Below are 13,898 nucleotides of genomic sequence, written 5' to 3'. Positions count from 1 at the left end.
ACTAGTTTAGGTGACTAGCTAGCGTGCTAGCGGATAGCTATGCTAACGCTGGTGCAGCAAGCCTTAGTGGACATCTGGAAATCTAAGCTTACTGTAAATAAACTGAAGCACGTTACTCACCCAAATAAACAGTTTTCAGGAGAGGAATCTGTGTAGATTAATATCCAGCACTCGTTTGACTTTGAAAGAGCTAGATTTATATATACTGAGGCGCTCCACCGGCAAGCGACCACCCCCGGTGGGGGAAGGGAAACATGGCGCCACCCCTGTTCACTTTGATATAGGCACCCTTTCTAGTGTCACTTAACGCGCCTTATAATGCGATGCGCCCTATGTATGGAAAAATAGCAGAAAATAGGCGTTCTTTGATAGTGCGTCTTATAATACGGTGCGCCTTATAGTCCGAAAAATACGGTAGTCTAAAATAAAAATGATACAAATAGGTGCAAAATCTCCTTCTGCTGCCCATTAGACTGCCCAAAGAAAACAGGATACGATTACCGGACAAGTAGATTTCAAAAGCTGAGTGAAAGCTAAAAAAAATCAGAATTGTCAATTCTTATCTATATCCTGTTTAAAATGTAACTATATGCTTGCATGACCAGCAGTAGGTATGCACCAAATACTCGGCTACCAAACGTATTTGGGCAAAAATGGGCTACAGGTTTACCAGGTGAATGATTAGAACTAGGATAGTAACCTTATGTTTTGTAAATCTCACTTAAATATAATTTGTAGCACTACCGAGGTACACTTATCATTAGAATAGCACTACTGAGGTAAATTTATGACTGGAATTGCACTGTTAAGTAAATTCACTGGAATATACTGTGAAAAACAAGGTTAAGATAAAGGTTGTTTTTTTTTACAGCAAGACAAAAAAAAAAAGTGGGAAATGTATTTAAAAAAAAAAAAAAAAAAAAAAAAGTGTTCCACATTCAGCCTTGTTTAGTTTTTAAATGTTTAGTTTTGTTCGGTTTTGACCAAAATGTATTCCCGTACATCACTAACTAGCAGCCTTTTGTACTATGAAATGCAGCGAAGAGATTCTTACTCAAACAAATTGCACCAACAGCACAGAACTGAAAATGAACTGGAAATATTGATGCTTACCAAGACAGGGACTTGGGGGGAATCTTTAAAACAGTCATTCACTTCTCAGTGGTTAAATTCATATAGAACTTTGTGAAGACAACAACACAGACTGATTTACTCACAATGTAGATAGAGAAAGGAGGAAAAGAAAGCAAGACATTACTTACAACCAAGTAGAAAACAAAAAAATATAAAGTAAAGAAAAGTACACTGCAGCTTACTATACACACTGCTGTCTCTCAAAACAAAAAGACCTGACCTCAGTCAGCTGGGACATCTAGATCAGCCACTGTGCTACTAGTGCTGTGATATTTGATGCTATAAAGGCTTGGCTTAGAGCTTCAGACGCTCTTAGAATGATTACTCAGCTGCGTCTATACATCTTTACACCTCAACACAGTATGATTTTATCTTTCTTCTTTTTTTTTTTTTTTTTTAAAGGAAGGATTAGGAGTCTGTATTTCATAATGTACGAAAATATCCAAATATCCAGTGGGAATCCTGTCTTAAAATACCAACACACACTGTACACATAAAACAGTACTGAACAGCTGAAGAGAGAGTCAAAAATATATGTAGGTGTATGGATGAACATTATGTATAGTGGCCCTCACATTAACTAAGAGAATGTGTTTAATTTTTATATCAAGGTAAAAACACTTACAATGAAGACAGTCCACTCGAGTGGCATAAACAGCTTAGCATTACCAATGTATACAGTCCAGTCAGCATATTAGGACTTTACTTCTTTTTTCTACACCATATTGTGAATTTTGTCAGCTCAACTGAGATGAAAACTTCAGTTCTATAATTACAGACTAGTATTTCTGTTTTTCACATACTTTATTATCCTGCTTTAAATTACTTTGTTTGTCCTGGTCATCCTCTAATCTACCATGAATGGTCACAGGAGGCTGCCCACAGGATATTTCTGGTTGAAGGACTATTCTTAATCCAGTACTGACACTGATGTCTTTAAAAACTCCAGCAGCACTGCTGTGTCAGATCAATGCAGTGCTGAGAATGACCTTCAACCAAATAAATACCTCATCTGTGGTGGTACTAAAAGGTCCTGATCATTGAAGAACTTGGTAAAAGGAAGATAATAAACTGTTCACTGAAACAGAAGGGTCCTATATGTGTAGAAACAATAGGTGGTCATAATATTCTGACTGGATTGTGTAGTATTACAAGCAGCTTGTCAGACTAGATTTCCCATAATCCAGCAAATAAAAAAAAAAGGAAACTGAATGAGAAGCGATTATTATACAGACAAACACCCACTTCATCCTCCTAAAATCTTTACGACTTGTAAATATCCTGCCGATGACTCCGCCTCTACATGCTTGGGTGTTTTACACGGCATCAATTGTCCAAGGTTTATGGCAAAAAAGTTAGAAATGAGTTTTTGCTGCCCGCTTCTTCAACCTTGTTGTTAGAACTTCCATGTTTTCTCCAGCACCACCCGTTCCCTCCCCAACCCTCCGACCTTTTTCCTTCTGGGTTAGTTCTTGTCGTCTTTCTTCTCCTCTTCATCAGTGGGGTATGAGTGCCATGTTAGTCGTTCCTCGTAGAAAGAAATAACTACTTGTGGGCACTTCACGTTGGCTTCCTTTGCTGGCACAAGATCTGCTTCATCTGAGTTTTTCCTGCAGGGAGAGAAAAAAAAGGCTGGACTTAGTGTACCAAATTAATTACTTCTACTTAAAAAAAAAACAAACAAACAAAGATTTGTTCCGTTACAATAAAATGAAAATGTGAACAATGCTGAGAAAGTGGCACAAAGGTTTTTAGTAACTTAATTCAGTATGACTATCTGCTAGTGTAACACCTTCTGCTAGTTATAGTCTGTTGCATTTGCTAATGGAATAGATAATTCCAAAGCTCAATGCTGGGGGTCTTTATACCCCTCTATCCCACACCAGGCATTGGTTACGGGGCATTTGTTCATGGCTATCTGCTCTATATAGTCCTATTGTATTGGCAGCACTTCACAACAGGGTAGCTGTAGCTTAATGCATTCCTTGGAAAGGGTTTGTTCACAAAATCTGTACTCAAAAATAAAGACTAAGCATGAGATTTCACAAATACAAATTAAAGAAGCATAACTGAAAATCAATTATTTTTTTAAAAAAGTTTTATTGATTGTAGGAACACAATTCGAAAAATGTTGGGACAGGACAATGTCAACCACTTTGTTGCATTGTGAGTATGATATGGCCCATTAGATTAATCAAACTGTTGCATATTATTTAATATTTTACATAGTGTCTCAACTTTTGGGGAACCAGTAAATTCACTAAAATATAAATCTATAAAATCAGCAATGCCCTTGAATATCCAGCTCAGGATAAGGTAAAAGAAGAAAAAAGGTAGAAGAAAAACGACCTGGGGTGCCCCACAGGTGATCTATTTAAGCAAAAACACATTTCCACTCACCACTTCATGAGGAACATTAGCTCTCCACTGGAATCTGTGGCTCCAATAATGCGCTCAGGATCCAAGCCGCGGGCAAAGCCTCTGGGCTTCTCCTGCTGAGAGAAAAAAAAAAAAAAAAACATCAACTCTCAAACCTGCAGTCTGAATTTAGACTCCTATCCATTAAGTGTCAGCTAAGCACTTTAACTGTAATTAAAGCATCACTTTTCTTAATTCAAGATATTATTACTTTAGTGAGCAGCAGAAACCCCTCAGATGAAGTTCCTCGAATCAAAGAGATATAAGAGATATAAACCTATTCAATAATTTAAACAGTCAAAAGCAATTACAAAAGCAAAGCACATAAAGTCCTACCTCCTCTCGTCTCTTCTTAGGTCTGTCCTCAGCTCCTGTATCATTGTCTGACTCGCCTTTTCTTTTGCCATCTTTCTTCTCACCCTCTCTAGGCTTCTTATAGTTTTGCATGAACTCTGCGATCAGGTCCGGGCAGTCAAGATTATCCTCGGGCTCCCATGTGTTGTCTTCGCTGATCAATACAAAAAAAAAAAAAATTATTTGACATCATTCAGTGTCTATGAAAAACACATACCTGTGGTTTAGCAGCAGCCATGAATAATAACAATACAGACAACAATGAGAAGAAAGCAGTGAATTAAACAGAAAGTTTAAGTCCCCACACCATTAAAAGGGTGATGTCAGGGCGCTGAGTGATCCAGCGGTCTAATGCGCTGCCACTATAAGCGGAGGTCGCAGGTTCGAACCCCCGCTCATGCAGCTTTGCCATCAGCTGACGGTGCTTAGAGGGAGCAAAATTGGCTCTGCTCCCTCTGGGGTGGGTAGATGGCGCTCTCTTCCCATCACACTTAAGGTGGTGCTGGGCGGCACGAGGCATCTGTGAGCTGATTTATCGGAACCTGGCTGCTGTGCTTTCCTCCGAGCGCGCTGGCTGCTCAGGCAATGATTCATCCGCAGCAGCTCAAAAAAAGGGGTGATTGACTTCACCTGTGTCGGAGGAGGCGTGCGCTCCCTCCCAGGGTCACGGGCGTCACCGGTGATGGGGACGCACAAAGGGGTGGGACAATTGGATATCCAAAATTGGGAGAAAATGGGGAAAAATTATATATATATATATATATAAAAAAAGGGGGGGTGATGTCCACAGCACAGGGCATCTGTGAGCTGATGTACCGGAACAGAGTTGCTGCGCTCTCCTCCAAGCGCGCTGGCTACTCGGTAATGCTGCATCAGCAGCAGTTCGAAATAAGCAGTGGCTGACTTCACATGTATCAGAGGAAGCATGTGCTAGTCTTCACCCTCCTGGTGTGCTGGGGCATTACTAGTGATAGGGGGAGTCCTAATGAGTGGGTTGGGTAATTGGCTATGTAAATTGGGGAGAAAATGGAAAAATAAGTAAAAAGTATAAAAAATAAAAAAATGGTGAATGATAATTCACATAAAATCAACCCTTAACTCAGCACTTTTTAAAAACATGTGCTTAGGAGATTAGAACCAGCATAGATTTCAAGAACAAGATCAAAATCTGTGCTTTTTAAAGATCTGTTTATACAATTACATACATACATAAATAAATATAAGCATGATAAGTGATGCTAAATACCTTAATTTCAAATAAATTAATTTAAAACCTTAAATTAAATCAGGATACTAATTTAAGGTCATATCTCACAGCATTAGTTCACACCAGAAACAATAAACAACTACATAGCATGACGTGGCTATATCATGTACATAGCAAACTACAACCTGTGCTTTTAAAAATGTACTGGTTTTGCAGAATGCCAGTGCTGAAGTCAAACTGGAACAAGAACAAGGTCTATAGAAATATGACATTAGCAAGCTTCTACTGCACGTACTCTGTGAAGCCCTTCCATTTGAGTAAGAACTCAGTCCTGCCCTTCACCACCCGCCGGTCCAGCACTTTCTCCACCACATATTCTTCTTCTTCCTCTTCTACCACCTCCTCCACCTTCTTCTTGGTCTGTTTCTTTCCTCCTGCAGCCTCCAGCTTGGCGTCCGGTGGAGGGGAGGGTTCTAGAAAGAGAACAGGGGTTACAAAATTAAGTTTTCAATTCTAAATATTTTTAATGATAAGATGCAAACAATTTAACTCGTGTTTACTTTCATGTTACTTATTCACACATTCAAAAATGTAGGACCCAAAATAATCTTTCCTTTGAAAGTACTTTTAAACGAAAAAAATCTTTAAAGCAAGTAACAAAATACATAAGTGTCCATTGCATATTGTAAATTTAAAGCAGGGGTGGGCATGGGAACCGAACTCTAGAAGCTTTGCTGATTTCCCTGCTTCAACAGGCCAAATAACTTTGCGTTCCGTTTACCTCAGATATTAAAGCTAGGAACGCCTTCTGACCACTGTTGACTGCATTCCAGTTCAAACGTTCACTTTTATAGAACTATGTAATTAATAAATAGAATTTTATGGCAAATCCATTGCTTCACATTACAACTGTTCGTGAAGCCATTTTGGATTCGAATTTTAAACTGGAAGTTGGAGGAGTTGGAGAGGCTCACCCAACTTCCAGTTTAAATTTCCTACTCAGAATTTGGAAATTCCAGAATCAGAGTTTAAATGAAAAGCATTTAAATCTACAAGATTTAACACATACACAAGGCGCACTGGATTATAAGGAACATTTTAAAAGACAATATGAGGAACGTCTAATTCAGCAGGTCTCACCACTGGGTGGTAGTGGGAAGGGGTAGCTAACCAAGTTAAGTAAAGCTAAGCTAAGCTAAGCAAACAAAACTGTAATAAAAAAAAGACTTTCTTTTGAAGTCAAACGACCGCTGGATGTTAATCTACACAGATTAAATAAACTGAAAACTGTTTATTTGTGTGAGTAAAGCACATCCATTTATATACCCTAAGCTTAGATTATCACATTTCTTTTGCACTAGTCTGGAGCATTAGCCGCTAACAGCTCCAGCAGTGCTAGTAGGGGTTAGGAGCAGGCTACATGCCGACAATACTCCCCTCTGAACAGGGAAATAGCAGTTAGCGGGTAATGCTAATGCTACTCCAGTAGGGTTAGGGGCAGGCTACAGGCCGCTAATACTCTCCTTTGAACGGTGAAATAGAAGCTAATGCTAATCCAGCTACTGGTGCTGAAGGACTAAACTGAAACTCTTGAATAACACTGAAATTTAGAGCAGTGGCTTTACTGCTCCTTACAAGTGGAGTGCTAAATTTCATACATTAGATGCAATGGATTAAAAGGAGCTCTGCCATTGTTAGTAATTTAAAATGTGCCGTATAGTATAAAAAATACAGAATTCACTCAGCCAAAACATGTCTTGTCAACATTCTGGCTTTTTTTTTTTTTTTTCACTAAATGATCTACAAAATTAACTTTAACAATAATTTGTATAAACAGCGTGCCTAAATTATCACATTTACGGAATCTTAGAAAGGTCAGGAGTTTATTCTCTTGTGATCTATTTTTTGTTATCTTAAAAGCTCACAACTTTAGTACACTTGCTATTCAGGGCATCACAAGATAAAAGTGCAGTAAAATAATAACAGAAATAACTTGCAGCCTTTCTGACCTCAGCAGAAGCAAATGTATGATTTTCACTTTGTTCAAACAAGAGGTAAAAGTGGTGCAAAACAGATGCACTATCCATGCAAAAAAGTGTAAACTACAAAAAACATCCGTTCTGGCAATTCAGCTTCGAATTACAGTCTAGATTATCAGCATTAAGATAAATTAGCCTATTCAGCTGATTATGTGAGTAAGCAAGACTTACTGCTAATCAAAAAGCTCTACTTTAAACAATTGTATTTATTCACAGAGGGTTTTCTCCTTCACAAGTATGTGAGGAGTGTACTGATGTGCAATTTAAACCTCAACAGCAGGAAATAAACAGCTCTTTATGGAGTGTTGCTGAGCAGGGTTAGATTAAATTCTTCTTTTTCATTACAGTTCACAGCAAATCTTCAGTGTGAATTTGAAGCCCCAGTATAACAGCAAAACAACAAAACTCATTTTCTAAACCTGTCCGGCAACAAGTGATAAGAACAGCACATCTATTATAACCTTATGCCCCTCTCCATCATATGACTAATGTGTGTAATCAGAATTTGGTACATGATGACGCTGTTGTAACATTTCAGTTTTAAAACTGTACGCAATTTTCTTTCTATTCTGAAACGAACACACATGTAAACACAGATTTTCACAAAGCAAAGGTGCAGAAGATTAAAAATAATATTTTCTACATTCTCTCAAATATTACATGAAAGACAAAACAGCTACAAACATTAAGAATGAAGCCCCATAAAATGCCATACTATTTTATCTTTCTGTTGTGGTGGTAAAGCACAAATCAAATCAGTCCAAGTAAGCACAAGCACATTATGGAACAATGCAATATTCTAAAATTTCTTTTTTTAGCTCATGTTTAAACCTTCTTGACAACATAGTTCCATTAGAAATCCAGTGCTCAGCCCCTTTTCCACCACCTACCAGCAACACAGCAATCACAACAGAGATGCATAACCAGTGAGATAAAACGACTGAATAGAACCAGGTTTTAGGTTCAGAGTTGGTGAGTCAACTTACTACTTCAGGTAATAATTAAATAACATTTTCAGGAGAGAAAATGCTAAACTGCTAAATTTGGTATGTTTCTGAGCAATATTATACAATTATTTGTTAATTAGCATTTAGACAAAACATTTTTCTGGTATCAGGGAACCTGTTTTACTTGGTATAATACTTTCAGCTTTCATTATATTAATCAATCATACAATCATTACACATCATATATTGGCACATCCTAAATCGAAATAGTTAGTTAAATATTTGAAATGTGTCAACATGTGTAATGTAAGTATATTGAAATATGAATGGTTCTAAGAAATTGGGTTTAAAATATGTTTTTTTAACATGTAAATGGTGCATAAAACATTTCTTTGAAGCCCAACATACATTAAATTCATGAGCCATAGCTTGGAATGTTTAATCAAAAGCGATCTACAAATGCAGTGCCAAATTTACTGTGCATCACTTAAACCTGACCCCCACACCCACAAACAGCACAAACAGACAACACAGTGAACAGAAGAGTAGTGTATTAGAAAGTTTTAAGACACCTGATGGGACAACTGGAGGGACAACGGTGGTTTCTGTTGGTTCACTCATGTTGGTTGAGTAGATTCTGTGGAACCTTCCGGTTCCTTATCAACGTCAAACGAGCTGAACAGAGTGAGAGTGTAGTTTAGGGAGGCAGGGAGGGGAAAGGGAGTAAAAATAGGGAGAAAATAACAAGGAAGGGAAAACTGTCATTTAGACATTAAGTCAACATCACATTGCAAATTCTATCATGAACACTGTCTAATGCTAACAGTCTAAATGCCACGTCCCAAAAGAAATGACTGAAACAGAAAACACTTGTGGGAATCTCAACACAGAAATCTTAATCAAATTCACAGAGGACAAGTACTAAACACAAACCTGTAGCTACAAAAGTCCTCAAAACAGAAGTTTTCTGGCAAAAGTGGCATAAATACATTCACTGCTCACAAAAGTAGGTGTCAAACTATTATTCAGCAACAAATAATATTTAGTATGATTCTGAGAACAGATTCAGATCATTCTATTTTGTCAGAAACGTGCACAGACAGACTGGTTTGTCCGTCTTTGGAAACGATGTGGTACCGCAATCAACAAAGTAAAACTGTCTTCTGTATGTTGTGTGTTTAATACCCAAAAATACAGCAAGAACCGAACTATTAGGAGAAAAGTACAAATTAATGATTGCAATATTGCAATTACTTTAAAATAGAAAAATAAACTAATTAAAATAAAACAGATATGAATGTTATTAATGCAGAGTTGTAAATCAAGGCATAAGCTAGAGCTAATCACCATTTCATGTCACCTTAAAAAGCTCTCTGCCTGTAACCACAGAGCTATAACCCTCTTGGTGTTTATGGTCTTCATAGGGCCAACAGGGACTTGACGCTTGGCCCAGATAACAGAGATATTATTGATGTAGCTAAAATGTTGGACCCCTAAGTTTTTTGGAAGCTACAAGAGAAGTACCTCTAAGGAGAATCTCTCTCTAAAAGCAGTTGACAACAAACATATACCCAACGTCAGGCCAACGTAGACCTACTTACCAACAATACGTTGGTCTAATGTGATTTGCTAATGACAGGTCAATGTAAACAATGAGGCAGAGAAAGTGTTGGGCCAACAAGTACTTGCTAGGTTTTTGTCAGCTTATTTTAGTTGCCATTGTTAAATATTGAAGAGTTTTGTACAAGACACTAATTTACCATAAACCTTAAACACTTGTTTTGCTTTCCAAAAGAAAAAGCCTACATAAATAAAACAGCCATAAAATGGGCCAATTCCAAAACCGAGACTAAATCAATGCATCCAGCCCATCACCAAGAGTCTTGTCTTTTTTAAATACTGGATAATCTCAGACTACAGCTATCTTGTAAACGTGCTGATTAAGGTCTGTGTATCCAAAAGACAAGGTATCAGAAAGGCAACAATACACTTTTGTCAAAGCCTTGACAGCTGACTGCTAGATTAAAGTCAGCCATCAAATACAAATATGACTAATAGCTATGAGCGAGTATCATTACCAAAGACATGTTGTGAGTCATACAGACTATAATTAAGAATGCAGAGCATAGCTTTTATACTCTAACATTAGATGGGTTCAAAAAAATCTTATTAAAAGTATATTTTATGTGATAAATTATCCACTGACAAGAAAATCTAATGTAGAAGATAAGCCCTGTTCAACTCCACTGCACTGACTGAAAACTCAGTCAATTTATTTTGCTTGTTTTAGAAGTCTTAACTTTTATGGTGGAGTATAAAAGTGCTCAATTCTACAGGTACTATCTCGGCCTTCATTATCCGGACAGAATAATAACACTACGTGTTGAATATTTTGTGAACATAAATCATGACTTCAGTAATATTAAGCAGGGGTCACGAGATATCATTTTCAAATAGAAACCTTACAAATCAACTATGTAATTATTTTGCAACAAAACATTCTGATTACTGGTTACTGACACACTGACTGTTACTTGTGTGTAGCAGAGAGCCTGGCATTACTTCAAAATCTGGTATGTTTACCCTGCAGTTCTAGCCATATTTAAGTCCAATAACATTAAAATTTGCAGACAACAATAGCAATTATAGAAATCATAGATTACAGTAGTATGTAAGTAGGTTTTCAGTAGGTATCACGCATCAACAAGTATCTCCAAATTTACAGAGGAAGGCAAAATGCTCTAAATAAACGTAAAATATACTTGTAATGTAATGTAATTTTAGCTCTGTTTATGCAGAGTTTTTATAGTACATTAACATGTACAGGGAACCTACAGGCTTTAAATGTTGAAGAAAACTAAGCAGCTTTAATATTTGTCATTACAAATTGATGATTGTTATTATTGTATCTTATCCTTAAAAGGGATCAATTACTGATATTGCATCCCATTAGGGTTTGGTTTATAAAAAAAATACTCGACATGTTAAACCAAATGTGACTTCATATTTAAAACAAAATTAATGTAATGTAAATATCAAAAGAGTGGTTTGTTGCCTGAGGGAAGCACTACACCATAAAGGTTTGAAAAAACACTTTCGTTTGTTTGTCTAAACACAGCACAAAAAGTAAGGACATGTGTTCGGTAGATTTGGTATTTCTTTATTGCAATAATGCTTGTTGACAATAACTCGTATACCTTTGGAAAGTCTGTTAATTTCGTTAATTTTTAAATTATAATAGCTAGTTACCACAATTGTTTGGCTTTTTTCAGAGATTTATTTCATGGAGCAACCCACATACTTAGCTCTGCTGCTCATCCCACAAATGCATGTTCCTCACACATGTGGCTTCACTTAAAAGCGAAATTAACAGTCTTTCCAATGGTGTAAGATTGGCAGCCAAAAAGCATTATAACAATAAAAAAATACCAAATCTTGCAAACACAAATTTCCTTACTTTTTGTGCTATGTCTAGATAGCTAAAGCTAGTTGGTTGACGCTAGCTAGCTTAGAACCAAAAACGTGCCGTCGTGCGTGTGTATGTACACACACCCCCTTAGCTAGAATATTCTAACCAGCAGTAAAGACAATTAAAATATAGACCATAGATTTGCACTGTGCTATGCTATGCTATATTTTGGCACTTGTAGCAATGAACACTGTGTAAATTAAGTTCCTAATAACGCGGTATTTACGCAAAAATGTTTTAAATAGCAGTAGGCGTTGCTAGGTTATCTAGCTAGCTAGGCTAACTAGCTAATGGACTGAACCAGCTAGCGTTAGCTTAGCTACCCCACCTAGCTAACGCCAGCTCTTTAACAAAATTGATAATAGTGGCCACAAACTTTAATAAAACGCAAATAATTGCTGTACTGCATTTCTGGCATTGCTGTTAGTATCTATCTGTGTTAAAGCCCCATTGTCACACCTCTAAATCTGATATTTAGTTTCGCGTTTGTGTTACGGTCACCAAGCTAAGCAAGCTAACGCTAGCTACGTTTTCACCCATTTTTTCTGCAACTATATAGTTAGCTAGCTGCTAAAGTAAAAATCCGTTCCAGGATTTTATTCCAACAGTCTAGGACTCCCAAGCAGTGTGAACAAAATCCTGGAACGGAGTTTTACTTTCTAGACCTGGATTATCCTTCTTCGCTGCAGTGCTTTATGGGTAGCAAAAAAATACACGCCTGCTTCTCCATGTTGAGGGGAAAAAAATGCTTCATGCAAGCCCTCCAAAACCACCCAGCATTTGCTTCAATGGCAGTACATTTTTTCAGCACCCACTAATTGACTATATGCAGCCTAAATATTATAGCTAATGCAGAGTCATGCATTGAAATGCAACTAGCTGAAAATGTGGCCACTTTCTCGGCGTGCTGATCCAAAACACTAACCTAGTTTTAGCTACTCAGTCTTCAACAACACAGAACTGCACTTACCTTTAAATCGATCTCAAATAAAACAAAATGAACAGCAACACCCGGGCGAGTGTTTAGCTCAGAGGACTGGTTTAAAATGCTGCAGTGTGTCTGAAATGCTTAAGGAAAATTATTGGATACAGAGGGTTTTCGTGGGTAAATGGAGACCCCGTTGTAGCTCAGACAAAAGGTGCACCAAGCCTGCACGACCCGCCAATTCTGACCCAGCGTGGTGCGTACGCTGCTCAGTGAGGGATTATGGGACTTGTAGTGTTATGTTAAATACAGCAATCGCTTGAAGAATCTCATGCCAGGCCACAAAGCTACAAGCACCATTGCTCAAATCCGATTTTTTTTTGTTCCTCAGAACATATGTGGCTATCTTGGCGGTTCACCTGTTCACATTTACAAATGTAAAGCTACATTCACATTACCAGGCTGAAGTGACTTAAATCTGTTTTTTTGCTAAATGTGGCTCAGATCAGATTTTTTCATGGCTGTGAGAATATGCCAAATCCTTTTTTTTTTTTTTCAAATCAGAGCTGAGCCACTTCCACATGTGGTCCTATATGATAAGATATGTATCCGATCCATGGAAATGCAACATGACATGAACAGTCAATCGAAATTTATGCGTCTTTTCGCTTTTACGCATGCGCTACATGCTTTTCTCTCGTACTCACACATCTCTTGGTGCAGCTGTGCAGCTATAGCTGCAAAAACAGCAAAAGCAAACCGCCTGGCCTTTTCTCGCCTTCCTTAACCTGAGCATTTACTTCAGACCAGCTATTTACTCTCCACTCCAGCAAAAGTTGCTCCACATATAAGCTGCTAACGCATCCATTTCTCTTAATAAAGCTAAAAGTTGTTTTTCAAATATGACGTTTTTGTTGTTGGTGAAGAATGCAGCGTTTAAACACGTATCAGTGTGCGCTTGTGAGGTGTTTTATCCGATCTGAGCAAAATATCGAATGTAAGCGACATTGCTTGTAATGTAAATGTAGCTTAAGTGACCTGGATCTGTAACATATGCACATTGATGCGTGCATAAATGTCACCTTCTTCAACATCAATAAAAAAAACAGCTGTTCTTGACTAAGAACTGAAGATAACAGATCATGTCTAGCAAAACAATTGACAGTATACAAATTCACAGGCTCATACTGTAAGTGCCTTCTGGTGTCCCATCTCGATGAAATGGTTCTGATATGTGCTTCTTAAGCATTTAACTGGACCTATGAGGCTAAAATTACACTACATGGTTTTGAGGCTGAGTTTTGACCTTATGGGACAGTTTCCCAGAGGGGTATCAGGCCTAATCTTGTACTAGGCAGTATTTTAATTAGAGGTTTCCTTTAAAAGGAAAAAATGGCACATGCCT

The 13,898-nt window shown here is 37.6% G+C and overlaps 1 protein-coding gene across 2 annotated transcripts; it reads right to left on the bottom strand.

Annotated features, from left to right (window-relative positions):
- Positions 1-527: 527 nt before the first annotated feature.
- Positions 528-12,743, bottom strand: cbx1a (chromobox homolog 1a (HP1 beta homolog Drosophila)). Of its 2 annotated transcripts, none has more exons than XM_007239944.4 (6): positions 12,539-12,743; positions 8,672-8,774; positions 5,409-5,586; positions 3,889-4,060; positions 3,535-3,626; positions 528-2,744 (listed from the first exon to the last, which is right to left on the bottom strand). In XM_007239944.4, exons 2-6 carry the CDS (start codon positions 8,718-8,720, stop codon positions 2,600-2,602), a joined length of 636 nt encoding a protein of 211 aa, XP_007240006.1. In that variant the 5' UTR covers positions 8,721-8,774; positions 12,539-12,743; the 3' UTR covers positions 528-2,599. The 2 variants fall into 2 exon arrangements, with proteins under 2 accessions (XP_007240006.1, XP_007240005.1); XM_007239943.4 differs by having other exon boundaries at positions 3,535-3,629; positions 12,539-12,741.
- Positions 12,744-13,898: the final 1,155 nt, after the last annotated feature.

This window comes from Astyanax mexicanus, chromosome 19 (assembly GCF_023375975.1).
Source record: "Astyanax mexicanus isolate ESR-SI-001 chromosome 19, AstMex3_surface, whole genome shotgun sequence".
NCBI lineage: Eukaryota > Metazoa > Chordata > Actinopteri > Characiformes > Acestrorhamphidae > Astyanax > Astyanax mexicanus.
This window is presented reverse-complemented; position numbering and strand designations above follow the sequence as displayed.

Excerpts from the sequence above, each read along its gene's own strand:
- cbx1a (XM_007239943.4), bottom strand. The coding sequence starts at position 8,720 with ATGAGTGAACCAACAGAAACCACCGTTGTCCCTCCAGTTGTCCCATCA. Across the intron at positions 5,587-8,671 it reads CCCTCCAGTTGTCCCATCAG|AACCCTCCCCTCCACCGGAC; the intron begins GTGTCTTAAAAC and ends TTCTCTTTCTAG. Across the intron at positions 2,745-3,534 it reads CTAATGTTCCTCATGAAGTG|GAAAAACTCAGATGAAGCAG; the intron begins GTGAGTGGAAAT and ends CTCTCCCTGCAG.